At 46.8% G+C, this 27,664-nt stretch overlaps 2 protein-coding genes across 4 annotated transcripts in view; both read left to right on the forward strand.

Annotated features, from left to right (window-relative positions):
• The first annotated feature begins 389 nt into the window (after window positions 1-389).
• The window catches only part of LOC308580592 (uncharacterized protein), a 39,605-nt gene continuing 12,330 nt past the window's right edge, over window positions 390-27,664 (forward strand). The window contains exons 1-3 of one of the 3 annotated variants that reach the window (XM_081182467.1): window positions 390-1,132; window positions 1,393-1,542; window positions 19,404-19,508. In XM_081182467.1, the coding sequence (XP_081038593.1) occupies window positions 1,033-1,132; window positions 1,393-1,542; window positions 19,404-19,508 (355 nt within the window). In that variant the 5' untranslated portion in view covers window positions 390-1,032. Of the gene's footprint in view, window positions 1,133-1,392; window positions 1,543-2,385; window positions 4,911-19,403; window positions 19,509-27,664 lie in introns of those variants that run through there. The other 2 variants (XM_081182468.1, XM_081182469.1) reach the window with 2 other exon arrangements.
• LOC308578834 (uncharacterized protein) lies at window positions 6,216-11,686 on the forward strand (the record flags this gene model as incomplete). The annotated part of the gene is made up of 4 exons (XM_081179376.1): window positions 6,216-6,270; window positions 8,149-8,283; window positions 9,611-9,709; window positions 10,416-11,686. The coding sequence occupies 4 exons, from the start codon at window positions 6,216-6,218 to the stop codon at window positions 11,684-11,686; spliced, it is 1,560 nt and encodes a 519-aa protein (XP_081035502.1).

The raw sequence follows: 27,664 nt of genomic DNA on the forward strand, positions 1-27,664 counted from the left end.
CACCTTTCCGTCCCCTACGCGCCGCAGGCTCCTTCTCTTCACTTCCCATAAATATCTCTGTGACGTTTTCTTTTCTTCACAAGCCAGGGAGCAAGCAAGTAAGAAACGTTTGCATTTTGGAAATCCCCCAGGTCCCCACCCTGGCGCAGTTAGAGGGGACTTCCAGGGAGGGGCAGAAGCGTGCGCGCAAGAGAGAGAGCGCGTGTCCCCTCCACCCACGTTTGAAAAGCTGCGAGGGAGGCGGTTGTGCTGCGCGCAGGAGATACTGCTTTCCCCCCACCCCCGCCCCAAGGTTAGGAAAGGGGCAGTTCCAGAAAGGGGATCTTGGAGGAGGGGGGAGGTGCTGATTGGGAAAGGAGGGGGGTCTGTGCTGGGTGGGGAGGGCAGGAGACCACCCAGGATTTGGTCCCTGCTAGCACGCATAAGAAAAGGACTTCTGGTGGAGCCTCTGCTCTGCGTGCAGAAAGTCTCTGGCTCACCTCCTGGGGTCTGCAAGAAGCATAATAGAATTGCCTGGTTGGAAGGGACCTGGAGGGTCATCTAGCTCAACCCCCTGCAATGCAGGAAAGTTTGGCCCAACGTGGGGCTCAAACCCCATGATCCTGAGATTAAGAGTTGGATGCTCTACGGACTGAGGGCTGGGGGAATGTCCTCTGGCTGAAACCCTGAACCCCCGCTGCCAGTGAGGGGAAAGAGAGGAGGAGGAATGGAAGGGAGGCAGCCGTGTTACAGCTCCAGAATGGCAGAGGGAAAAGGAAAAGGGGTGTTTTTAAAGGTGGTGGGAAGAAGATCTTCTTTCAGGCTTGACTCCACTTTCCTCGCATGGTGGGGTTCAGGAGGGGGGACACTCCTCTTTTATCATGGGAGCTCCACAACTAGGCAGGCTTATCATGCGCCAAGAAAATATCTTGGGCGGGAAAATGCCTGCAGGGCCTCTGAGACTGCCTTTGCTTCTTCCTCCCTCCCAGGAACCTGCAGCTTCTGAGCTCCTCGGGAAGGATAGAAGAAGCTGATCCTGCAAACCTAGCGAGGATGGAAGGGGGAAGATGGACAGTTGACCTGGTCAGGCTGCCTCCTGCATTCCTCCCAACGACCTCCAAGCTTTCCCTCCCAGGACCCTCAGAGAGATCTGGTGAGTGGCAGGGAATGGAAAGGGGGGCATGGGGAGATGTTGGGAGTGAGGAACTTCCTCTGGCAAGAAAACGAGGGAGGCTGCAGGTCAAGAACAGAGACAAACGGTGGAAGGAAAGGAGAGGAATGTTTTTTAATGGTGGTGCAAAGAAGATAATGTTGGGGACTGTTGCAGAGGGGATGCCCCATTTGGGCTTCTTCAGGGGCAGGAGAATCCCTGCAGTTCCTTTGAGGCTCCTTTTGCTTATTTTTCCGTCCTAGGAAAATGCCTTCTGAGCTCCTCAGTAAGGATAAAAGAGGCTGATCCCGCAATCCTAGCTAGGATGGAAGGGGGAAGATGGACGGTTGACCTGGTCAGGCTGTCTCCCACAACCTCTGACCCATACTCTCCAGGACCCTCAGAGAGATCTGGTGAGTGGCAGGGAATGGAGATGGGGACCTGGGGAGATGTGGGGGGGTGAAGAAGCTCCCCTGGCAATAAAACGAGGGAGGCTGCAGGGCCAAAGCTCCAGGCTAGCAGAGATAAAAGGTAAGAAGAAAGGAAAGGAATGATTTAATGGTGATGTGTAGAAGATTCATTTTCAGGCATGAGTCCTTCTTTTTTCTCTGGTGGGGATCAGGAAGAAGACACCCCACTTTTACCATGGAAACTGCGAGTGGGAGCTCCACACATGGGGAGTCTCCCACAGCCTAGTTGGTAGCCCCACCTTGGAGAAAAGATTGCTGCATTGCAGGGGGTTGGACTAGATGACCCTCGTGGTCCCTTCCAACTCTCTGATTTTATGATTCATCCAGGATTGGTTTGACCCATTGGGGTGAGAATCTGTGTCCGTTTCCACAGCCCACAGCATCTCTCCTGCAAGCTTTCTTTGTAGGAGCTTAGCTGGGATGTTGAATCAGTCCCACCCCTCACTAGACGAAGCACATCAAATGCCCACGATCATCTCAGAATTAATGGCCATTCTGGAATTAATATTAAAAAGTAAAGTGAAGGGAACCCTGACCATTAGGTCTAGTCGTGATCGACTCTGGGGTTGATATTATAATGCATTTATTAGGAAGAGAGAGAAAAATGCCACCGCGGGGAGTTTGCCATTATTAAAAAGCTTTGCTTTGCTTTGTCCTCCTTTGGCAGATGATGGACTGAAAAGACTCCTTCTCAGTTTGCATTTTGCAGCAACCAGCCACGAGGGGCTTGCAAGTCTTGCTGGGATTGTAATGGGGATTACACTCTTAATTTGGATCCTCTCTTAGTTTCTGCAGGTGGTGGACAGGACAGTCATTGTTCCCGGGTCTCGTCAGAAGCAACCGGGCATGATAAAGGCATTCTTACACAGCCTGATGACAGCCAGCAAATCCCAGTCCAGGAGAAGCACCGCCAGGGAGAGAAAACAAATCAGTGCCCATCGTGTGGGAAAGCGTTCAGAAGCAAATCTGCCCTCAACTCACATTGCAGAATCCACACGGAGGAGAAAGCACACAAATGCTTGGAGTGTGGAAAGAGCTTCCTTGAGCGTTCACGACTTACTGAACACGAGCGAATCCACACAGGAGAAAAACCATTTATATGCTCAGAGTGTGGAAAGGGCTTTTATCGTAGCAGCTCCTGCAATAGACATTATGAAATTCACAGGCCAGGGAAACCCTATAAATGCTTGGAATGTGGAAAAGGCTTCCGTTGCCGCTCACACCTTAAAAAACATCAAAACATTCACACTGGGAAGAAATCATATGCCTGTCTAGAGTGTGGAAAGGCCTTCAGTAACAACTCAGGCCTTGTATATCATAAAAAAATTCACACAGGGGAGAAACCGTATACCTGTTTTGACTGTGGAAAGAGCTTCCGTAATAGCCAAGGTCTTCTAACTCATCAAAAAATCCACACAGGGGAGAAGCCGTATAAATGTCTGGAGTGCGGAATGAGCTTCGCTTATGGTTCAAGCCTTACATCACATCAAAAAATCCACACCGGAGAAAAATCATATAGCTGTTTGGAGTGCGGAAGAAACTTTGCCCATCTAATTAGCCTTACTTTACACAAGAGAACCCACACAGGAGAGAAACCATATAAATGCTTGGAATGTGGAAAGAGTTTCCGTCAGAGTGCACATCTCAGTTCACATCGGAGAACTCATACCGGTGAGAAGCCATATAAATGCTCAGAGTGTGGAAAGAGCTTCAGTCAGAGTTCACACCTTAAAGTGCATGTGCGATACCATACAGGTGAAAAACCATATAAGTGTGTGACGTGTGGAAAGGGTTTCTGTACTAACACAGAACTTATTTGCCATCGCAGGATCCATACAGGGGAGAAGCCATACGAGTGCTTTGAGTGTGGAAAGAGCTTCAGCCAGGGTATAAGCCTTCATATACATAAAAAAATTCACAGAGGAGAAAAACCGTATGCATGTTTTGAATGTGGAAAGAGCTTTGGCCAGAGTTCAAGCCTTAGCACACATCTGCGAATTCACAGAGGGGAAAAGCCGTATTCTTGTTTTGAATGTGGAAAGACCTTTACTTGCAGCTCAGCCCTTCGTTCCCATCACAAAATCCACGAGGGAAAGAAACCATAAAGATGCTTGCAATATAGTGGAAAATTTGGTTTATAACCATTCATAGAAGCAAGAAGCCACAACAAACTCACACCAAGTTAAAAGTATTCATATTTTTCTCTGAAAATATAAGAGGGTGTGTCTGTTCTAGCCAGCAGCAAAGCTCAAGACCTGTTTCTTTCTTGGGTGTCTGTAGTGCATCTCAAAAGCCCCTGCAGGCCATTGTGACAACATTTCAAATCCTGTGAGTCGTCCTTCTGTTCTTTTCTCAAAAGAGGAATTCAAGAAGCTGAGCAAGTCGCAAAAGAACTGGAGAGTGTTGACTGTAAGGAACAGCTCTGAATATAGACGAAAGGAAGGACTAATATTTTCATACTCTGTATGAAAGTATCTAATCTGGAAAAAGAACATGGACAGGCCATGTTCACGAGCTGCTTGTCAACCCCAGCAGGCTTTTGGCTGGTGCTCCTGGAGACAAGATGGCTCCTTCACAAAGACCCTTGGTCGTTTCCAGTGAACTAGCTCATTACGTAAAGAGGGCCAGGATTAATTGATTTGCTTTGTAATAGTAGTTTAGAAATGTTTTTAGTGATTGTGCATTCCCTTTCTTTGTTCCAGCGGTGTCCCACATTCTCCTTGCACATGGATGACAAAGGAGTAGGACTTATTCCTGTATTATTAAGGGGATCACAGAATCCATAGAGTTCCCCGTTTTGCAGATTTAACCGGTCTGATCTTTTAAAACCTTAAGATGTTTAAGGGCTTCTCGAAATTTTGGTTGTTTCTTTGCTCAACGGAGGGCTCTGTAAATAAACTCTTAGAACCGCCCCATCCATTTTAGCCAGGGTTCTTTGAAGCATACAAATCTTCAGGATAAACTTTGGTAGGAGTCGGAGGCCTGCGTGCCTGGAGTTCATTACAGGCACAATTAGTGCCAGCTAATTTAGATTAACTCAATTGGCAGCTGTCTAGGCAATGTGTTAAAATATATCTAATGGATTATCACAGGAAGGAAGGGGGGAATCCAGTTCAATAAGTGTTTTCATTTTGGAAATTTTAACCCACTTCTGGTCATACCATCGGGTGCCTCCGGTTTTTAGGCCAGGGAAGAATTGAAGCAATGCATGGCTCCATTTTGAGAACTGGATTTGGTGTTCATCCCAAAGTGAAGAAAAGTTACTTAAAAGTGTGTGTGTGTGTGTTAAAATTTTGATTTTGAAATACAGTAGACACTAATAGCTAAAGAAATAAAGGAATTTCTACAATAAGCAATCATTGTGTGCCTGTGCGTATTTGGGGACAGGGGGAAGGAGGTTACTTGAAGGAAGGACTGGGGGGGTCTCAAGGAAAATAGCTGCTTCCTCTAGAGCTCAGACAGAAGGATAAGCAGCTCAGCCTACACAGAAAGAGCACTTGGAAAGAAAAGCTTTGCAGGGGTGTATTGGGACCGCTGCTGTTTATTTTGAACATTTAATACTTCTCCGTTCAGTCAAATTATTTCAACACCAGTCAGATGGCTGGTGTTTTAAGGAAACCCCTTGATGGCTGCGCAAAGGGGGAAATTGAGTATCTCCTTCGCCGAGGAAGCAATTTGGATTCTCTCTTGCTGTCTGCCACAATATTCCATCTAACTATTCCATCTGCCTTACCAGGACAATCCGCACTGCCTCTTGGTCTGAGGGATTGTTTGTGGTGTTTTGACCAGAGAGAGCAGAGATTGGGTTGAGGGCACTGAAATAAAAAAAAATTAAGGTCTTATATATATAATAAATGTTCATAAATGTACCAAGCAAACATGTACATAAATATATAAACCACATGTCTGAAGCAGCACAGGAAAACAGCCCTGGAGCCATTTTTTACTCCCAAACTGACCAAATGTTTTCTCTGCAAAGTCAAAGGAAAATGGAAAAGCCTCCCCATTGTCTTTTCCTTCACAAATCCTCTCTTAAGGGTATGTCTGTGTATGAATAGTGTGAGCCTGTGAACTGGCTCAGGAACTAAGTATTTATCATTACAAAAGACTGGCCAGGCTCCCCAGGGTATCCAATCAAGTAAGCATTAACAGGTAACTTGCCAGACAGGAGGCAAACAAAGCACTCAGATTTCTGCTGTAGACCGCCCTTTCTGTGATGTATGATGTATCTGGGTTGGTGGTCTTGAGCTACACCCCTTCTGTGATGTAGGTATGATGTTTCTGGGGGTGGTCTTGGACTTCAAGGCGGGCAATTTAAAATGTCTATATAAGGGCGGACACACCTTGGTTCTGGGTCCTCCTGCATGTGAAGGGGGCACCCTGTTGCAACAGTTCAAGAAAGATCAGGCTTACTAGCTGCTTTGCTTCTCAATATTCTCTGGTTGGCCTCTGTTCTTTTCTCCGACCGATGGAGAACCCACAAAAGGACTCTATAAGGGCTCTTGTGTCCCTCATAAGGAAATAAGGGCAGATTTTCGTTTATTACAGCACCATGCTGCACTTCATCTTCCCTCACTGAGCTGAGGGATGTGGTCGTTTTGGAGAACCCCCTCACGATGGTGTTTGGCGTGGCATCCATACTGAGGCTACCTCAAATAGGCCTAGTTACAGGTAGGTAGCCGTGTTGGTCTGCCGTAGTCGAAACAAAACAAAACAATTCCTTCCAGTAGCACCTTAGAGACCAACTAAGTTTGTTATTGGTATGAGCTTTTGTGTGCATGCACACTTCTTCAGATGCCTGTGTGGGACTTCATAGCCTTCTCGACAACCATGGGGCTGTCTCGGGATCCCAGTGGCCCAACACATATGTCTGAACCAGGGCTTTTTCCCCCAGCTAGAACACGCGGGAACTCAGTCACGGCTCCTCTCAGGTAGGTGCCATTGCCATTATAAGAGAACGAGGGAGGGTTCATGGAGAGTTCTGGTGCCTCTTTTTCTGGAAAAATAGCCCTGGGCTGAACAAGTGCTCAATTTGTCGTCCTCCCACAAAAAGAGTGGATTGGAAGCCACCTAGAGTGGCTGGAGGAACACAGTCAAGATAGGCGGCATGTAAATAAATTATTATTATTATTATTATTATTATTATTATTATTATTATTATTATTATTATTATTATTATTATTATTATTATTAGTGATATAGAAAATATAGGAATATTTTGTATGCATTCTGAATAATTTATCCAGATTTCAGTGCTAACCGGTACATTATACTATAATTTTTTTTTAAAGAAAAATAGGTCAGGATCAGGCCCAAGATAGATGATCCCCTTGTTGCTCCTTCCACCTTCTGGAAAATGAAATTGTTGGAGAAGTGATGGAGGAAATTGTTGGAACGATGAGAGAAAAGTAAGAGAAATTTCAGAGGGGGCATCCTATTAGGCTGCAAAAGATTGTAATGGATTGCTTTGAAATAATTTGGGGTCCCATGAAGCAGAATCTGCAATGACCCCAGCGCATTACAGGGTTTTTTTTGCGGGGCGGGGGGGGGCGGGGGCGGAACACTGGCTGTTCAAGGGTTAAAGGCAGCGATTATATTGCTAGAGAGGACTTCCTGGGGAAGCGGGGAAGCGTCACTTCCTACCTTTGTTACATTTGAAAAGCTGCGAGGGAAGAGATTCGGCAGAGCCTTTTGCAAGGTAGGAAGAAAGAGGGATATATTTGGGGGGGGGCGGAGGGGGCTCCCGTGCCAGAGCAGGAGAGAAGCCCTCCGGGAGAGGAGCATGCATGGGGTTGCACCCCACAACTGAGTCCCGAAAGAGCTGCGGGGAGAGCAAAGGACCTCGAGGGCTGCAGGGGCGCCCCAGGAGGAGAGCAAGGCAAGAAGGCGAGGCGGGGGGGGGGAGGGAGGGAGTTTTAGGGTGGGGTAGGAACCCCCCCCCCAAAAAAAAGGGGGACAGGATGGCTATGGGGAGAGGAGGAGGGAGGCATGGATGTTTTGGGAAGAAAGGGGCCGAGTAGAGAGGGCAGGATTAGACCAAAAGGGGGGGGGGCTCGGATCGGGGATTTTCTGCCTGCTGAGGAGATGCTCCGCTCTTGAGCTGCAGCCCCTTCCCCTAAAGTGGGGCTGGGGGAGGAGGTGGAATGGAGGGAGGCAGCCAGGTCACAGCTCCAGGCTGGCAGAGAGAGAAGGAAGCCAAAAAAGGAATGTTTGGTGGGAAGAAGATCCTCTTTCAGGCATGACTCCACTTTCCTCGCATGGTGGGGTTCAGGAGGGGGGACACTCCTCTTTTATCACGGGAGCTCCACACCTAGGCAGGCTTATCATTCACCAGGAAAATATCTTGGGCGGGAAAATGCCTGCAGGGCCTCTGAGGCTGCCTTTGCTTCTTCCTCCCTCCCAAGAACCTGCCGCTTCTGAGCTCCCCAGGAAGGATGGAAGAGGCCGGTCCTGCGATCCTAGCGAGGATGGAAGGAGGAAGGTGGACGGTTGACCTGGTCAGGTTGTCTCCTGCATTCCTCCCAACGACCTCCAAGCTTTCTCTCCCAGGACCCTCAGACAGATCTGGTGAGTGGCAGGGAATGGAGATGGGGACCTTGGGAGATGTGGGGGATGAAGAAGCTCCCCTGGCAAGAAAACAAGGAAGGCTGCAGGGCCAGAGCTCTGGACTGGCAGAGATAAAAGGTAAAAACAAAGGAAAGGAATGGTTTAATGGTGATGTGTACAAGATTCATTTTCATGCGTGACTCCTTTCGTCTCTGGTGGGGGATCAGGAGGAAGACACCCCACTTTTACCATGGAAACTGTGACTGGGAGCTCCACGCATAATGAGGCTTCCACAGCCCCCTTAGGATCTGCTTTCAGGTCACTAATATGCCTACCATTCCCTGAGGGCTGGAAGGAAGACAGCTCCCTGGTGCAAGGCCCATTTCCACCTGGCCTAGGGGGTGGAGCCCAGACTCACCTTGAACAGCCTAAAGAGGCTCCTGGGAGGCCACTGGGACATTGCTGGAACATCTCTTGGGTTGGGGGCAAATGACAAAAATGTTTTATAATGTTAAAAACAGTTCTCGTTTTGGTTCCTCTGTTTTGTTTTCGTTGAGTTGGTGTTGGTTAAATGTTCATTTGGGGTTAGTGGTTATTTTAATTTGGGTATAACTGTAAACATGTTGTTGTTGCTATTATTATTATTGGTTTGTTTGTTGCTGTATAGGATATTTCTGTTTTTTATGTTTGATGTTTTGTTCTGTTTTTATATATGCTCTTAGCCGCACTGGGTGGCTGTGAGAAGCCCACCAGATTGGGGGATATAAATTTGTAATATATGCCCCATTAGGGCTTCTGCAGGGGCTGGAGAATATCAAGGGCAGAGGAATCCCTGCAGCTTCTCTGAGGCTCCTTTTACTCCTCCCTCCCTCCCACCCAAGGAACCTGCAGCTTCTTTAGGCTTCTGAGCTCCTCAGGAAGGATGAAAGAGGCTGATCCTCTTTCACCCTCTTTCTGCTAATAACAACACCTTGAAGATCCCAGGGCCTTTTCAGCCGTGGCCCCGGCCTGGTGGACCGCTCTCCCACAAGAGACCAGGGCCCTGCGGGATTGGACATCTTTCCGCAGGGCCTGCAAGACGGAGCTGTTCCGCCAGGGCTTTGGGCAGCATGGAGTTTGACTTACTTTCCTTTGTATAAAACAAGCCCAAAGGAGGCCCCCAACCTGCTCACAGGTCCTTCTATGATCAGTGGAAACAGTTGGTCCTGGCAAGTATTAACCACTCTCAATTCCAATCTGATAATTGCCAACTGCTTAGATTTTAACTTGTCTGAATTAATTTTAAGATGTATTTTAATTAATTGATGTCTGTTTTTATGCATATTGTGTTGTTTTTATGATGCTAGCCACTATGGGCCCTGCCTCGGCCGCAGAAGGCAGGATACAAAAATTATTATTATTATTATTATTATTATTATTATTATTATTATTATTATTATTATTTATTTTATTTATTCTCCTGCAGATCTAGCGAGGATGGAAGGCAGAAGATGGACAGTTGACCTGGTCAGGCTGTCTCCCACCGCCTCTGACTGTTCTCTCCCAGGACCCTCAGAGAGATCTGGTGAGTTCCAGGGAATGGAGATGGGGACCTGGGGAAATGTTGGGATTGAGGAAGCCCACCTGGCAAGAAAACGAGGAAAGCTGCAAGGCCAGAGCTCCGGGCTAGCAGTGATAAAAGGTAGAAAGAAAGGACATGAATGTTTTTTAATGGTGACATGGGCATAGTCAGAGTTTTGGGACTGTTGTCCACCAGCTCCATCACAGGCTAAGTCCCTACCTGCACACAGACTGTGCTACATGCTATGGTTATCTCCCGCTTGGATTGCTACAATGCGCGCTAGGTGGGGCTGCCTTTGAAGGTGACTTGGAAACTACAATTAATCCAGAAAGCAGCAGCTCAACTGGTGACTGGGAGCAGTTGCCAGGAGCATATAACACCGGTCTTAAAGGATCTACATTGGCTCAGAGTATGTTTCCAAGCACAATTCAAAGTCTTGGTGCTGACCTTTAAAGCTCTAAACGGCCTCGGCCCTGTAGACCTGAATGAGCATCTCCACCTCCATCCTTCTGCCCGGACAATGAGGTCCAACTCTGAGGGTCTTCTGCTGGTTTCGTCACAGTAAGAAGTGAAGTAGTGGAACCAGCCCTGTGGAACACCCTCCCTTCAGATGTCAAGGAGATAAAGAACCACGTAGCTTTTAGAAGACATCTGAAGGCAGCCCTGTATTGGGAAGTTTTTAATGTTTGATGTTTTCCCTTAATTTTAGCAGGTGATGACCAGGGCAATAATGGTTCTCGGGGCTCATCAGAAAGAAATAAGCATGAAGCGAAGAGAACAAATGATAGCCCTTCGTGTGGCAAAACGTTCAAAGGTAAATCGAGCCTCAGCCCACACTGCAGAATCCACTCAGAGGAGACACTGTATAAATGCTTGGTGTGTGGAAAGAGCTTCAGTGACAGCTCAGGCCTAAAAGCACATCAAAGAATTCACGCAGGACAGGAATCATACCAATGCCTAGAATGTGGAAAGAGTTTCAAGTGCCACTCAAACCTTACAAGACATCAGGAAGTCCACAGCAGGGAGAAACCACATAGGTGCACTGAGTGTGGAAAGAGCTTCAGTCGCAGGAGAAACCTTACAGAACATCAAAAACTTCACACAGGGGAGAAACCGTATACCTGTTTTGAGTGTGGAAAAAGCTTCACTTGCAGCTCAGGCCTTGTGTATCATCAAAAAATTCATACAGGGGAGAAACCGTATACCTGTTTTGAATGTGGAAAGAGCTTCTCTCATAGCCAAGGTCTTCTTGTTCATCAAAAAATCCACACAGGAGAGAAGCCGTATAAATGTTTGGAGTGCGGAATGAGCTTTGGTTACAACTCAAATCTTACAATACATCAAAGAATTCACACTGGGGAGAAATCTTATAAATGTTCGGAGTGCGGAAGGAGCTTTGCTCACAGTGCTAGCTTTACTTCACATAAGAGAACCCACACAGGGGAGAAACCATATAAATGCTTGGAATGTGGAAAGACCTTCAGTCAGAGTTCACACCTTAGTTCACATAAGAGAACTCACACTGGTGAGAAGCCGTATAAATGCTTTGAGTGTGGGAAGAGCTTCAGTCAGAGTTCACACCGTACTGTGCATGAGCGAATCCATACAGGGGAAAAACCATATATATGTGTGACATGTGGAAAGAGCTTTAGTGATTCCACATACCTTGTTATCCACCGCAGAATCCATACAGGAGAGAAGCCATATAAGTGCTTTGAGTGTGGAAAGAGCTTCGCTCAAAGCTCAAGCCTTCAGATACATCAAAAAATTCACAGAGGTGAAAAACCGTATGCATGTTTTGAGTGTGGAAAGAGCTTCACTCAAAGCTCAAGCCTTAGATCTCATCAAAGAGTTCACACAGGGGTGAAACCATATATATGTTTGGAGTGTGGAAAGAGATTTGCACATGGATATGGCCTTACTTCTCATAAAAGAACACACACAGGGGAGAAACCATATACCGTATTTTTCGCACCATAGGACGCACTTTTCCCGTCTTAAAAACTAAGGGGAAAAGTCTGTGCGTCCTATGGAGCGAATGCAGGGAGGAGGCAGGCAGGAAAAGCCCTCAAGAGCCCCACACAAGCTTCGCGCGGCTCTTGCGGGCTTTTCCCCAAGAGGGAGAAGGGACTGACGCCGCCAGTCAGTCCCTTCTCCCTCCTCTAGAAAAGCCTTGCACAACCTCTCCAGCGGGGGGGGGGGGGGAGGCTTCGCAAGTCTAAAGGGGAAGCCAGGGCAGCGAGCGCGATCCATCCCGTTCGCTGCCCTGGCTTCCCCTTTAGACTTGCGCGCCTCTCCGGGGGTGGGGGTGGGGTGGGGGGCTTCGCAAGTCTAAAGGGGAAGCCAGGGCAGCGAGCGCGATCCATCCCGTTCGCTGCCCTGGCTTCCCCTTTAGACTTGCGCGCCTCTCCGGGGGTGGGGGTGGGGTGGGGGGCTTCGCAAGTCTAAAGGGGAAGCCAGGGCAGCGAGCGCGATCCATCCCGTTCGCTGCCTGGCTTCCCCTTTAGACTTGCGCGCCTCTCCGGGGGTGGGGGGGGTGGGGGGCTTCGCAAGTCTAAAGGGGAAGCCAGGGCAGCGAGCGCGATCCATCCCGTTCGCTGCCTGGATTCCCCTTTAGACTTGCGCGCCTCTCCGGGGGTGGGGGTGGGGTGGGAGGCTTCGCAAGGCTAAAGAGGAAGCCAGGGCAGGGAGCGTGATCCATCCCGTTCGCTGCCCTGGCTTCCCCTTTAGACTTGTGCGCCTCTCCAGCCGCAAGAGATCTACCAGAGGTAGATCTTAACTCTTGCCTCACCTGGGAGCTTCTCTGGGCAGGAATTCCCTCAGCTTAAGTGAGGTGGGGGAAGTGTGGCAAGTAGGGGGGTACCTACCTAGACACTGAAGCCACATGTCTCTCAGATGAAAATTGGGAGTGGGCATTGTGTGAAGTGCTCTGATGGTGTGGGCATTGTGTGAAGTGCTCTGATGGTGTTTCCTGCTTGGCAGGGGGTTGGACTCTATGGCCCTTGTGGTCTATTCCAATTCTATGATTCTAAGTGGCTGTGGATCTCCTGCTGCAGAACTGTAGGACTGTATAGAGTTGGGAGGGCCACCTGAGGGTCATCTAGCCCAGCCCCCTCACAATGTAGGAATCACAGCTAAAGAACGCCAGGCAGATGGTCCCCCAACCGCTGCTTAAAAGCCTCCAGTGGTGGAGACCCCAAACACCTTCCGAGGTCATAGAATTGCAAGGTTGGAAGGGAACCCCAGGAGTCATCTAGTCCAGCCCCGGTGGACAGCGGGCGCAATCCATCCCGTTGTGCAAGACTAAAGATGCTGTGCAAGGCTAAAGAGGAAGCCAGGGCAGTGAGTGCCTGCCCTGGACTGCCTTGTCTTCTTCTTTAGCCGCGCTGGAGAGGTTTAGCTCCTGGCTGGAGAGGTTGCGCGGCTATGGATCCCCTGAGCTGTCTTGGCTTCTTTGCTCTTTGGGGCTGGTGGGGGAACCCGGGCTTCCCCCGCAGCCCCAAGAAGCTCTGGGAGAAGCAGACAGGCTGCGCGCAGCCTGTCCGTTGCTCTTTGGGGCTGGGGGGAGGGATAATATTTTTTTCCTTGATTTCCCCCTCTAAAAACTAGGTGCGTCCTGTGGTCCGGTGCGTCCAATAGAGCGAAAAATACGGTAAATGTTTGGAGTGTGGAAAGAGATTTGCTCACAGTGCTAACCTTACTTCTCATAAAAGAACTCACATGGGATAAACCATATATATACTTGGAATGTGGGAAAAGATTTGGTCAGATTTCACAACTCATTTTGCATAAGTGAATCTAGAGGGGGGAAGTATTTAGATTCTTGTAATGAGGAAAGCAGTTTAATTAGAGCACCACTAATTTGCAAGATAGAGGTTTATTGGATTTGGAGGGAAATAATAACCGCTGGGGTTAGCACGCTTATTGAATTTATAGGAAGGCAAAAATACACAGAGATTTCTCAAATCGTATTGTAAGGAGATCACTTCTTAAAGTTTGGGAGAAATACAAAGATCAGTTGGAGCCTAAAATCCCGTGGTGGGACTCTCCAGCAGAGGCCACAGTGGTGAAGAAAAAAATATGTTGTGAAATTGGCCTGCTTATAAAATAATTTTAAAAGAAGATAACCAACTAAAAGTTAACAGTTTTGAGGAATTAAGAGATATTATTACAGATAGGTTCCAATATTATCAATTATTCAAAAATTTAAAGTAGAAAAAAATAGTTCACCAAGAGCCTTAAGATTTGAATCCAACGTAATACACTCAAAAAGTAAAACTCTCTCTAAAGCTTATCGCCTCCTCCTCCACTGGGAAGTCGGGGAGGAAGAAGTTACATCAGCCATGATAAAGTGGTCTCACGACTTTGGGTATGTTATAACAATGTCCCAATGGGAAAGTCTGTGGAAGAATAATTGGAAATTTACCAGATATTCAAAAAAATATTAAAGGTATTTTTTTGTATGCAACGGTGGCAGCGAGAGTCCTTGTAGCCATCAAGGTGGAAAAGCGACATAATTCCTTCCAGACAGGAGTGGATTCAAAAATTGACTGAATATGCTGAATTAGATAGCTTATCAGGAAAAAATAAACCGAGAGCTGAATTTGTATGAAAATGGGAGGCCTTCAGAATATATCTTAAACAAAACTATACCATGTTAAAAGCTATAGCTACTTTTGAGTGATCTCAGCAGTCTTTATTAATTGCTTATATAAATATTACTAAACTGTGTAAAAATAATATCAAAAATAGTATTTTGGTATGGCAGTAAAGTTATGTAGAAAGAACAAAGGAATAAATGGGAGGTTGGGTTTAATGATAATGAGATTTCTTTTACTATAACATGAAATTGCAATCTCAAATTTATGTCATATTCTGTATCTTAATAATAACAATAGATGGTGTAAGTTTTCTTTTCCTCCCCCCCTTCTTAATTGTACTCTTTATATCGGTATTGTATTTTTCTAAGATTTTTCTCCAGTTATGTAATAAGCATGGAAAATATAGTAAAATTTTTAAAAATAATAATAATAATTGGAGCTCCGCTGTTGTGAAACTTCATGGAATTCATACAAGAATTCACATGGGAGAAATCATACACCTGCTGTCATGGGGGGCTGTCAACTGCTCACTGGGCTAGCTGCCTGGTGAAATCAGTGGTGTGGAGAGCTTCTTTCACTTAAATCCATGTAAATACAGAGATTACAATTACTTTCTGGCTTTCCGACTCTTCCTGCATCTGTATTTTATGCAAGGAGTAAAAATACATCTAATCCCAAGCTTTAGGAAGAAATTTCTGACTGCAAGTGAGATGAGCTACCTTGGAAGGTGGTGAATTCTCCTTCATTTTTTTAGCTTGTTCACCAGTGGTCGGGTTGTTTTTCCTGCATTGCAGGGGGTTGGTCTAGATCAGGGATTGTCGACCTGGTTCCTACCGCACACTAGTGGGCATTTCAGGATTCTAACTGGGCGGTAGAGGGTTCTGAATCCTCCTTCCATCAAGTCCTGGTGGGCGGTAAGGAAATTTTACCATCAAGAAAGAGGCATTAGTGGGCGGTAAGTATAAAAAGGTTGACTATCCCTGGACTGGCACGCGGGTGGCGCTGTGGTCTAATCCACAGAACCTAGGGCTTTCCGATCGGGTGGTCGGTGGTTCGAATCCCTGCGACGGGGTGACCTCCTGTTGTTCGGTCCCAGCTCCTGCCAACCTAGCAGTTCAAAAGCACATCAAAGTGCAAGTAGATAAAAAGGTACCGCTCCAGCGGGAAGGTAAACGGCGTTTCCATGCGCTGCTCTGGTTTGCCAGAAGCGGCTTAGTCATGCTGGCCACATGACCTGGAAGCTGTACGCCGGCTCCCTTGGCCAGTAAAGCGAGATGAGTGCTGCAACCCCAGAGTCATCCGCGACTGGACCTAATGGCCAGGGGTCCCTTTACCTTTACTTTTACCCCAGGACTAGATGATTCTTGTGGTCCCTTCCAACACTACATTTGTAGTATTCTTTGACCTTGAGTTTCTGGTTCTGGTCTTGCACTATGGCGACAGCTCTCTTGACCTTGGAGGGAGGCACAAATGAAAGGGTAGGGAACAAAAGGGTTTAAACATTCCTGGAAACCTCCTGGGGTACGAGGGAGCAGGCTGACGCCCGGTCGCCTCAACAGCTCACTCCCATGCAGATCAGCATGGGGGCAAATGAAGGAGTTGGGTCATCTCCTTTGCCATGATGCAAGCCCCTTGGACCGCCATCAAAAGTGGAGGTTCTCCTTATAATTGGATTTTAATTGGCATTAAGTAATGGGGTGCACTGGAGGAGATGTGGACACTAGAACTTTGCACTATCCAGCTGCATGTTACTGGAAGTCCCTAAGTTTATGATTTGGCAAACCTCTCCAAACACAAGGTTTGTAGAGTTACAAGTGTGGATGATTCGATATACTGTGTACTTTGACATTTAAAAGAAGATTTAAAGCTGTGGTTTGAAAGGATTGAAGGTGGGGAGAACCTTGTTGTTCTGACCGATGTCATTGGGAAACTAGAGCTTAACCCCACTACCACCAAAAAAAGAGTGTGGGTTTAAGAAGGTGTTGACATACAACCTATTTTTAAGAGGAAGGACATTGGCTAAACAGCAAAATGCTACCATGGAGTTGAGAAGAATTTCAGAAGGGCACGTGAAAAGCAGTGGTCCCCGAATGCTTGTCTAAGGCAAAGGAAGAAAATGGTGAATGTTTGAAAGTTGTTGATCAGCTGAAAGGAGAGGCCTGTTGTTTATCTTGAAGTGGTACGGAGGGGGAGCTGTGTTGAGGAGGACGGGACTTCATCTTGTGACTTCAGGTCCGCCCTGAACCACGCTGGAATGACAACACTGGGACAACATTCCTACTGCCCAAGGTTGCGGTAGGAAAAACATCAGCGGCAGAGATATACCCATTTTGACTCTCCTGCACCCTATCTGCATAACTTAGCAATTATAAAATATAGATGTGCATTTACTCTCACAAGATTGAATATACTGCCTTTGGTTGTACTTGAGGGACGATTCCAACAAATTCCACACGAAAAACTGTTATGTCCCTGTGGAGATGGCAGTACCGAATCAGTGGCGCATGTCCTTCCTGTTTGAAGTCTTTGTAAAGATTTGAAGAGTGAAGCTATCACCCCTATTTTATTGTCCATTCCGGGTCACCCAGCTGCTGTCACAGTGTCCTTTCTCTCAGCCGACCAAGATGAGCAGGTGACAGCAAAGGTTGCAAGGTTTTTAGCCAGGGCAATTCAAATAAGATCTGCTATTTGACTATTGATTCAAAGCCTCAGAGTGTATTTATATAATTGACTTTTTATCTTTATTCTTTGTATATCATACTGTTTGTTTTATTGCTTATGGCTAGTGGCTGATGCAAATAAAGATTCTTTCATTCATCAATTCAATGAATTGGAAAAAATTCTTGAATACACCTTTGTTAAAAAACCCGAAGCCTTCCTTCTGGGAATGATTGGAGACGAGATTAAGAAAGAAGATCATATAATGTTTCAATATGCAACTGTAGCTGCCAGAATCCTGTTAGCACAAAATTGGAAAACCCCAAATATCCCGACCGTTAAAGATTGGCAAACCAAATTATTTGAATATATGGATTTGGCAAAAATGACGCAGAATATCAGACAGCAAAAAGGTACAAAGTTTATTGATGATTGGATTAAATTTATAACATACATGGAAACAAATTCTAGAGATATAAAAATCACAGTAGGTTTAATATAATCCTTGCGATGTGTAGATGATATAAAATGAAAACTGCAGAATGGAATTATCATTTTACATAACCCCAAACCGAGATGGAGGGAAGTCAACCACTTTTTGTTGTTAACTATGGTTTGTCTTCTGGTTTGTTCATGTTTTTTGTTTTGATTGATGTTTTATTTTTTATTTGGTGTTTTATTTTTCATTTTCCTTCCTCCCCCCCCCCCCCCGTTGTTTGGTGATAGAAAATGAATAAAAGGATTTTTTTTTTTTAAAAAAAAAGATTCATTCATTCATCAGCGACAGAGAAATAAACCCAATGAAGTTAACAACTGGATTTATTGAATTAGACATGCACGGATTGAAAAGAGAAGAATTATTGTTCCTCACTTGATGTTTTATGAAAGGTTAAATAATAAAATAAAGTAAATAGAAACCACTGAGTGCAGCTGTTGACTAAGTGATAATTTTGTAAAATGGAATGTAATCAGAAGTAAAGAAGAATATGGAACACAGTACAGTGGTAGCTGGGAAGTCAAACGCCTATTTCAGCTCCCAAACGACAAAAGCCTGGAAGTAAGTGTTTCGCTTTTCGAACAATTTTCGGAAGCCAAATGTCCAGCGGGGAGACAAGCAGCTTCCGATTGGCTTCTACCATGGCAAGAGCCAATCGGAAGCCATGCCACAACTGCAGGAAGAAAAGGAGGGCGGGCCCCCCTCCAAGGGAAGGGGGCGCTGTGTGGGTTCCCATAAGCCGAATCCGCCAAATCCCCAGCACCATGCAGTTTGGGTGGGGGTGGGAGAGATGCTGGCTCTCCAAGGGTTAAAAGCAGCGATTATATTATGAGAGAGGACTTCCTGGGGGAGGGGGAAAGCGTCACTTCCTCCTCCGTTCGTCACATCCTCCTGCATTTGAACAACTGCGAGCGAGGAGATTTGGTAGCACGGAAGACTGTGCCTTTTGCAAGGTAGGAAAAAGAGGGAGATGTGGGGTGTTTTTTTTTGGGGAAGGGGCTCCCGTGTCAGAGCAGCTCCTTTGCAGGAGAGAAGCCCTTCGGGAGAGGGCAGTTTTGCAAAGGGGCAGCGGTGGGAGGGCGCATGCGTGGGGTTGCCTCCCCAATTCAGCCCCCCAAGAGCTGCGATGAGTGCAAAAGGCTTTAAGGGGTGCAGGGGCGCCCCAGGAGGAGAGCAGGCGGGGGAAGAGGCAGTTTTAGGGTGGGCTAGAAACCCCCCTCCCTAAAAGGAAAGGAGGCAGGATGGCTCTGGGAAGAGGAGGAGGGAGACATTCATGTTTTGGGAAAAGAGGGGGAGGGGGCCAGGGTCAGCTGGAAACTCATTTCAGCTCTACAACGGCATGGGCTCTTTTATCTTCGATGCCTTCCCTGTCTGGGGGGGTTCAGGAGGAAAGCCCCCAAGGAGGGCGCAGTCTCTCTGTATAGCAGACCAGCCCTAGGAAGGAACCAAGGTGCTGGGAGAGATGGAGGAGGGAAGACTTTAAGGAAGGGAAGAGGAGAACCACTGGCCATAAAATGTCATTAGTTTCTCACCACCAGCAACTGCTGCAGCAGAACTGGGGGCTCCAAGTGCACTGAGCTGCCTATACAGTCATACCCTTGCTCCACCTGGGCTACTATTGTCCACACGGACCGGCAGCAATTGCTCTTCCGGGTTTTCAGACGTGATTTCTCAGCCCTGCCTGGGGACTGAATCTGGGGCTTCCTGCCTGCGGAAGAGATGCGCTGCCCTCGAACTACAGCCCGTTCCCCTAAAGTGGGGGGGGGGGGGAGGAAATAAATGTTTTTAATGGTGGTGGGAAGAAGATCCTCTTTCAGGCATGACTCCACTTTTCATGCATGGCTTCACATTCACCAGGAAAATGTCTTGGGCAGGAAACTGACTGCAGGGCCTCTGAGGCTCTCTTTTCTTCTTCAGGAACTTCTGAGCTCTTCAGTCCAAGCGAGGATGGAAGGAGGAAGATGGACGGTTGACCTGGTCAGGCTGTCTCCTGCATCCCTCCAAGCAACCTCTGAGCGTTGCCTCCCAGGACCCTCAGAGACATCTGGTGAGTTCCAGGAGAGAGGGGCTTGGAGGGATGGAGAGTGGAAGCAAGGAATAAGATAAAGGGGGGAGGTTTTACTGTGGAAACTGGGGGTGGGCTTCCCCTCCCAATATATCCAGGGAAGAAAATCCCTGGAGGGGCTCTGAGGCCACCTTTGCTTCTCCCTCACCCCCAAAAACCTGCAGCTTGTTTAAACTTCTGAGTCCTGCAATATAGTTCCAAAGAAGCTGGATTTGTGGTGCTAGAAAGGACCTGAGCTGGGGCTCCCCACCTCTGAGGCTGGGAGAGGTTGGCTGAGTTCCAGGGGGTTGGGGGTGGAGAAGGAGAAATGGATGGGTGGGGGCTGGAGGGAACCCCTCCCTCCAGCAATCAGGAAAGACAGGAGAACATACAATGCAAGAAGGTCTTGACTTGGAGGAAAGCAGGGAAGAGGTCTTCTCCAAAGTCTCTCCCCTGGAGCATGCACCAATATGTTGCCAGAAGAGGAGGAATAGGCAGAGGAGCCCTATCTAGATAGAAAAACCACTGCGTTCAATGGGAAGCACTTTCAGGTCACTACTGTGCCCCCCATGCCATGAGGCCTGGGTGCAAGGCCCATTCCACCTGGCCAAGGGGGTGGAGCCCAGTCTCACCTTGAACAGCCAAAAGAGGCTCCTGGGAGGCCACTGGGACATTGCTGGAACATCTCTTGGGTTGGGGCAACTGGCTAAAATGCTTTAAACGGTTCTGATTTTGGTTCCTCTATTTTGTTTTCATCGGGTTGGTGTTGGTTAATTGTTTAGTTGGGGGCAGTGGTTATTTTAATTTGGGTATAACTGTAAACATGTTGTTGTTGCTATTCTTATTATGGGTTTGTTTGTTGCCTGTATAGCATATTTCTGTTTTTTCTGTTTGATGTTTTGTTCTGTTTTCCTATATGCTCTTAGCCACACTGGGTGGCTGTGAGAAGCCCACCAGATTGGGGGATATAAATTTTTAATATATGCCCCATTTGGGCTTCTGCAGGGGCTGGAGAATATCTAGGGCAGAGGAATCCCTGCAGCTTCTCTGAGGCTCCTTTTACTTCTCCCTCCCTCCCTCCCTCCCTCACAGGGAATCTGCAGCTTCTTTAGGCTTCTGAGCTCCTCAGGAACGATGCAAGAGACTGATCCTCTTTCAGCCTCTTCCTGCTAACAACCCCTTGAAGATCCTGGGCCCCAGGGAAATTAGACTGGCCTCAACCAGAGCCAGGGCCTTTTCGGCCGTGGCCCCGGCCTACTGGAACGCTCTCCCACAAGAGACCAGGGCCCTGTGGGATTTGACATCTTTCCGCAGGGCCTGCAAGACGGAGCTATTCTGCCAGGCCTTTGGGCAGGATGGAGTTTGACTTACTTTCCTTTGTATAAAACAAGCCCGAAGGAGGCCCCCAACCTGCTCACAGTGGTGGGGCTGCCTTTGAAAGTGACTCGGAAACTACAATTAATCCAGAAAGCGGCAGCTCAACTGGTGACTGGAAGCAGTTGCCAGGAGCATATAACCCTGGTCTTAAAGGATCTACATCGGCTCAGAGTTTGTTTCTGAGCATCATTCAAAGTGTTGGTGCTGACCTTTAAAGCTCTAAACAGTCTTGACCCTGTAGACCTGAAGGAGCATCTCTAACCCCAGACACTGAGGTCCAGCTCTGGTTCCCTGATTGCCAGAAGTGAAGTTACAGGGAACCAGGCAGAGGGCCTGCTCAGTGGTGGCACCCTTCAGATGTCTTCCTGGTGCAACTGGACTTCTCCGCAACCCTTCCCCTCCGCAGGGAGGTGGGACCGATTCGGATGGTCCGCCCCCGCCACTTAATGGATCCAATTGGCTTCCAGAGAGTGGTAGGGGATGCTTTATCCCAAGTTGATGGCCTTTCAGTTGATTCCCTGGTGGCACGCTGGAATGCGGAGTTAACCAGGGCTATTGACTGTCTGGCTCCGAAGCGCCCTCTCCGATTGCATGGAGCCCGGACAGCCCCGTGGTTTTCCCCGGAGCTGAGGGTGATGAAACAATCGTTGAGACGGCTAGAGCGCCGGTGGCGGAAAACTCATTCTGAATCAGACCGGACACGGGTTAGAGCTCAACGTCGAGCCTACCAAGTGGCAATGGTGACGGCGAAGAGGGCCTTCTTCGCTGCCTCCATTGCATCTGCAGAAAACAGCAGCAGGAGACTTTTTCAGGTGGTTCGCAGTTTATCGGAACCACCTGTACCACCGGGGCCTGGTAGGGACCCCAAGATCTCCTGCAATGCTTTTGCAAAGTTTTTTGCAGATAAAATTGCTCAGATTCAGAAGGAGGTAGACTCCACAGTGGGAGCAGGGCCAGGGCGGGAGAGTGCTAGAGTTCTGTCTGGTCCTGTTATATGGGATCAATTCCAATCTGTTACCTCCGAGGATGTGGACAGGCTGCTTGGATGAGTGAAACCGACCACCTGTCTCCTTGATCTTTGCCCATCCTGGCTGATAAAAGCGAGCTGGGAAGGGCTGGGCGATGGGCTCTGCGGGGTGGTGAATGCTTCCCTCTGTGAGGGAGCCTTCCCAGACCCGCTGAAAGAGGCGGTCATTAAACCGCTTCTTAAAAAAACATCTTTAGACCCGGCCAATTTGGCCAACTATCGCCCAGTCTCAAATCTGCCATTCTTGGGCAAGGTGATTGAGCGGGTGGTTGCTGAGCAACTCCAAACACGCCTGGAGGAAACGGACCATTTGGATCCCTTCCAATCGGGATTCAGGCCTCACCATGGGACTGAAACTGCCTTGGTCGCGCTGGTTGATGATCTCCGGCGGGCTAGGGACAAAGGTGAGAGCTGTTTCCTAGTTCTGCTGGATCTCTCAGCGGCCTTTGACACCATCGACCATAACATCCTTCTGGACCGTCTAGAGGGGCTGGGAGCTGGGGGCACTGTCATACAGTGGTTCCGCTCCTTCCTCCTGGGCCGTGTCCAGAAAGTGGTGGGGGGGGGTGAGTGTTCAGACCCCTGGGCTCTCACTTGTGGGGTGCCTCAGGGTTCTGTCCTCTCCCCCATGCTTTTTAATATCTATATGAAGCCGCTGGGAGAGATCATCAGGGGGTTTGGACTGGGTGTTCATCAGTATGCAGATGACACCCAGCTTTACCTCTCCTTTAAATCAGAACCAGTGAAGGCGGTGAAGGTCCTGTGTGAGTGCCTGGAGGCGGTTGGAGGTTGGATGGCGGCTAACAGATTGAGGTTGAATCCTGACAAGACAGAAGTACTGTTTTTGGGGGACAGGAGGCGGGCAGGTGTGGAGGATTCCCTGGTCCTGAATGGTGTAACTGTGCCCCTGAAGGACCAGGTGCGCAGCCTGGGAGTCATTTTGGACTCACAGCTGTCCATGGAGGCGCAGGTTAACTCTGTGTCCAGGGCAGCTGTCTACCAGCTCCACCTGGTACGCAGGCTAAGACCCTACCTCCCTGCGGACTGTCTCGCCAGAGTGGTGCATGCTCTGGCTATCTCACGCTTGGACTACTGCAACGCGCTCTACGTGGGGCTACCTTTGAAGGTGACCCGGAAACTGCAATTAATCCAGAATGCGGCAGCTAGACTGGTGACTGGGAGTGGCCGCCGGGACCACATAACACCGGTTCTGAGAGATCTGCACTGGCTCCCAGTACGTTTCCGAGCACGATTCAAAGTGTTGGTGCTGACCTGTAAAGCCCTAAACGGCCTCGGTCCTGTATACCTGAAGGAGCGTCTCCACCCCCATCGTTCAGCCCGGACACTGAGATCCAGCGCCGAGGGCCTTCTGGCGGTTCCCTCATTGCGAGAAGTGAGCCTACAGGGAACCAGACAGAGGGCCTTCTCGGTAGTGGCGCCCGCCCTGTGGAACGCCCTCCCATCAGATGTCAAAGAGATAAAGAATTACCTGACATTCAGAAGACATCTTAAGACAGCCCTGTTCAGGGAGGTTTTTAATATGTAATGCTGTACTGTTTTTAACACTGATTGGGAGCCGCCCAGAGTGGCTGGGGAAACTCAGCCAGATGGGCGGGGTATAAATAATAAATTATTATTATTATTATTATTATTATTATTATTATTATTATTATTATTATTATTATTATTATGTCAAGCAGATAAAGAACTATGTAGCTTTTAGAAGACATCTGAAGGCAGCCCTGTATTGGGCAGTTTGATGTTTTATATATGCTGTGGCTGAGGAAACCCAGCCAGATGGGCGGGGTATAAATAATAAAATCACCATCATCATCATCAGATGTTACAGAAAGTCTCACTAGGATGGTGATTTGGATTACATTTTTAATTGTCATCTTCCCTTAACTTTAGCAGGTAATCAAGACGACAGTCATCGTTCTCGGGTCTCATCAGAAAGAAATAAGCATGAAGTCAAAGGAAGGACCTTTCAAGATCAAGAGGAAACAAGACCACAAGAGAAAAACCAAGAAGAGATTGGGAGGAATGATGGTCTTCTTATGCAGACTGATAACGACCATCAAATCCCAGTCCAGAAAAAGCATCAGAAGGGGAAGAGAACAAATGAGAGACCTTTATGTGGCAAAACATTCCAAAGTAAATCTAGGTTCAATTCACACTGCAGAATCCACACAGAGGAGAAACCGTGTGAATGCTTGGTGTGTGGAAAGAACTTCAGTGACAGCTCAGGCCTAAAATCACATGAAAAAATTCACGCAGGACAGGAATCATACAAATGCCTAGAATGTGGAAAGGGTTTCAATCGCCACTCATACCTTAAAAGACATTACAAAGTCCACACTGAGGAGAAACCATATACCTGTTTAGAGTGTGGAAAGGCCTTCACTAGCAGATCAAGCCTTGTATATCATAAAAAAATCCACACAGGGGAGAAACCATATACCTGTTTTGAGTGTGGAAAGGCCTTCACTAGCAGCTCAGGCCTTGCAATGCATCAAAAAATCCACACAGGGGAGAAGCCATATAAATGTTTGGAGTGCGGAATGAGCTTCGCTCATGGCTCAAGTCTTACATTGCATCAAAGAATTCACACTGGGGAGAAATCTTATAAATGTTTGGAGTGCGGAAGGAGCTTTGCTCACAGTGTTAGCCTTACTACACATAAGAGAACCCACACAGGGGAGAAACCATATAAATGCTTGGAATGTGGAAAGTGCTTCAGCCAGAGTTCACACCTTAGTTCACATAAGAGAACTCACACTGGTGAGAAGCCGTATAAATGCTTTGAGTGTGGGAAGAGCTTCAGTCATAGTTCACATCTTACTGTGCATGAGCGAATCCATACAGGGGAAAAACCATATAAATGTGTGACATGTGGAAAGAGCTTTAGTAACTCCACATCACTTGTTATCCACCGCAGAATCCATTCAGAAGAGAAGCCATATAAGTGCTTTGAGTGTGGAAAGAGCTTCCGGCATGGTACAGGCCTTCATAAACATCAAAAAATTCACAGAGGTGAAAAACCGTATGCATGTTTTGAGTGTGGAAAGAGCTTCACTCACAGATCACAGCTTAAATGTCATCAAAGAATTCACACAGGGGTGAAACCATATACCTGTTTTGAGTGTGGAAAGAACTTCACTGAAAGCTCATACCTTAGATCTCATCACAAAGTTCACACAGGGGAGAAACGATATAAATGTTTGGACTGTGGAAAGAGATTTGCACATGGATCTGGCCTTACTTCTCATAAAAGAATTCACACAGGGGAGAAACCATATATATGTTTGGAGTGTGGAAAGAGATTTGCACAGGGATCTGCCCTTACTTCTCATAAAAGAACTCACACAGGGGAGAAACCATATAAATGTTTGGAGTGTGGAAAGAGATTTGCACATGGATCTACGCTTACTTCTCATAAAAGAACTCACATGGGATAAACCATATATATACTTGGAATGTGGGAAAAGATTTGGTCAGATTTCACAACTCATTTTGCATAAGTGAATCAAGATGGGGAAAATATTTCGATTCTTGTAATGAGGAAAGCACTTTAAGTTGAGCACTGCTAATTTGCAAGATATAGGTTAATTAGATTTGGAGGGACATAATAACCGCTGGGCTTGGCACGCTTATTGAATTTATGGAAAGGCAAAAATACACAGATTTCTCAAATCATATTATAAGGAGATCAGTTCTTAAAGTTTGGGAGAAATACAAAGATCAGTTGGAGCCTAAAATCCCATGGTGGGCCTCTCCAGCAGAGGCCACAGTGGTGAAGAAAAAAAATACGTTGTGAAATTGGCCTGCTTATAAAATAATTTTAAAAGAAGATAACCGACTGAGATTTAAAAGTTTCGAGGAATTAAGAGATATTATTACAGATAGGTTCCAATATTATCAATTATTCAAAAATTTAAAGTAGAAAAAAATAGTTCACCAAGAACCTCAAGATTTGAATCCAACGTAATACACTCAAAAAGTAAAACTCTCTCTAAAGCTTATCGCCTCCTCCTCCACTGGGAAGTCGAGGAGGAAGAAGTTACATCAGCCATGATAAAGCGGTCTCACGACTTTGGAAATGTTATAATAATGTCCCAATGGGAAAATCTGTGGAAGAATAATTGGAGATTTACCACGTGCTGTGCCATAAGGGAAAACTTTTTAAAAATGCAGCACCGGTGGTATTTAACTCCATGGAAATTATCCAAAATGTACAAAGGAGCCAAAAGTTACTGTGGTGGAGATCAAACAGGCTCACTGTATCCTATATGGTGGCAATGTAGCAAAAGAAAGAAATTTTGGGAGGAAATCCATTTAGAATTAGAAAAAATGTTAAGACTTTCCTTTACAGTGGGACCTTGGGTTAAGAACTTAATTTGTTCTGGAGGTCCGTTCTTAACCTGAAACTGTTCTTAACCTGAGGTACCACTTTAGCTAATGTGGCCTCCTGCTGCTACCGCGCGATTTCTGTTCTCATCCTGAAACAAAGTTCTTAACCGAGGTACTATTTCTGAGTTAGTGGAGTCTAACCTGAAGCATCTGTAACCTGAGGTGTCTGTAACAAGAGGTACCACTGTAATAGAAAGCCAGAGGCACATTTGTTGGGGATCACTGACTCAGATATTCCAAAACAAATTAAAGGTATTTTTCTGTATGCAACAGTGGCAGCGAAAGTCCTTATAGCCATCAAGGTGGAAAAGCAACATAATTCCTTCCAGTCAGGAGTGGATTCAAAAATTGACTGAATATGCTGAACTAGATAGCTTATCAGGAAAAAATAAACCGAGAGCTGAATTTGTATCAAAATGGGAGGCCTTTAGAATATATCTTAAACAAAACTATTCCATGTTAAAATCTGTAGCTACTTTAGAGTGATCTTAGCAGTCTTTATTAATTGCGTATATAAATATTACTAAACTGTGTAATAATAAAGGACAAAAATAATAAGGACCTAACAGAAGCAGAAGACATCAAGAGGAGGTGGCAAGAATACACAGAGGAACTATACCAGAAAAAATGGATGTCTCGTACACCCCCGGTAGTGTAGTTGCTGACCTTGAGACATCCTGGAGAGTGAAGTCATATGGGCCTTAGAAAGCACTGCTAATAATAAGGCCAGTGGAAGTGATGACATTTCAGCTGAACTATTTAAAATGTTAAAAGATGATGCTGTTAAGGTGCTACACTGAACAAGCCAGAAAGTTTGGAACACTCAGCAGTGACCAGAGAATTGGAGAAGATCAGTCTACATCCCAATCCCAAAGAAGGGCAGTGCCAAAGAATGCTCCAACTACCGCACAATTGCACTCATTTCACACACTATCAAGGTTATGCTTAAAATTCTACAAGGCAGGCTTAAGCAGTATGTGGACCGAGAGCTCCCAGAAGTGCAAGCTGGATTTAGAAGAGGGAGAGGAACCAGAGACCAAATTGCAAACATGCGCTGGATTATGGAGAAAGCTAGAGAGTTCCAGAAAGACATCTACTTCTGCTTCATTGACTATGCAAATGCCTTTGACTGTGTTGACCACAGCAAACTATGGCAAGTTCTTAAAGAAATGGGAGTGCCTGATCACCCCATCTGTCTCCTGAGAAATCTCTATGTGGGACAAGAAGTGACAGTTAGAACTGGATATGGAACAACTGATTGGTTCAAAATTGGGAAAGTAGTACGACAAGGCTGTATATTGTCTCCCTGCTTATTTAACTTATATGCAGAATTCATCATGCGAAA

Source organism: Podarcis bocagei (genome assembly GCF_964188305.1).
Source record: "Podarcis bocagei genome assembly, chromosome: 2".
NCBI classification, from domain to species: Eukaryota; Metazoa; Chordata; class Lepidosauria; order Squamata; family Lacertidae; genus Podarcis; species Podarcis bocagei.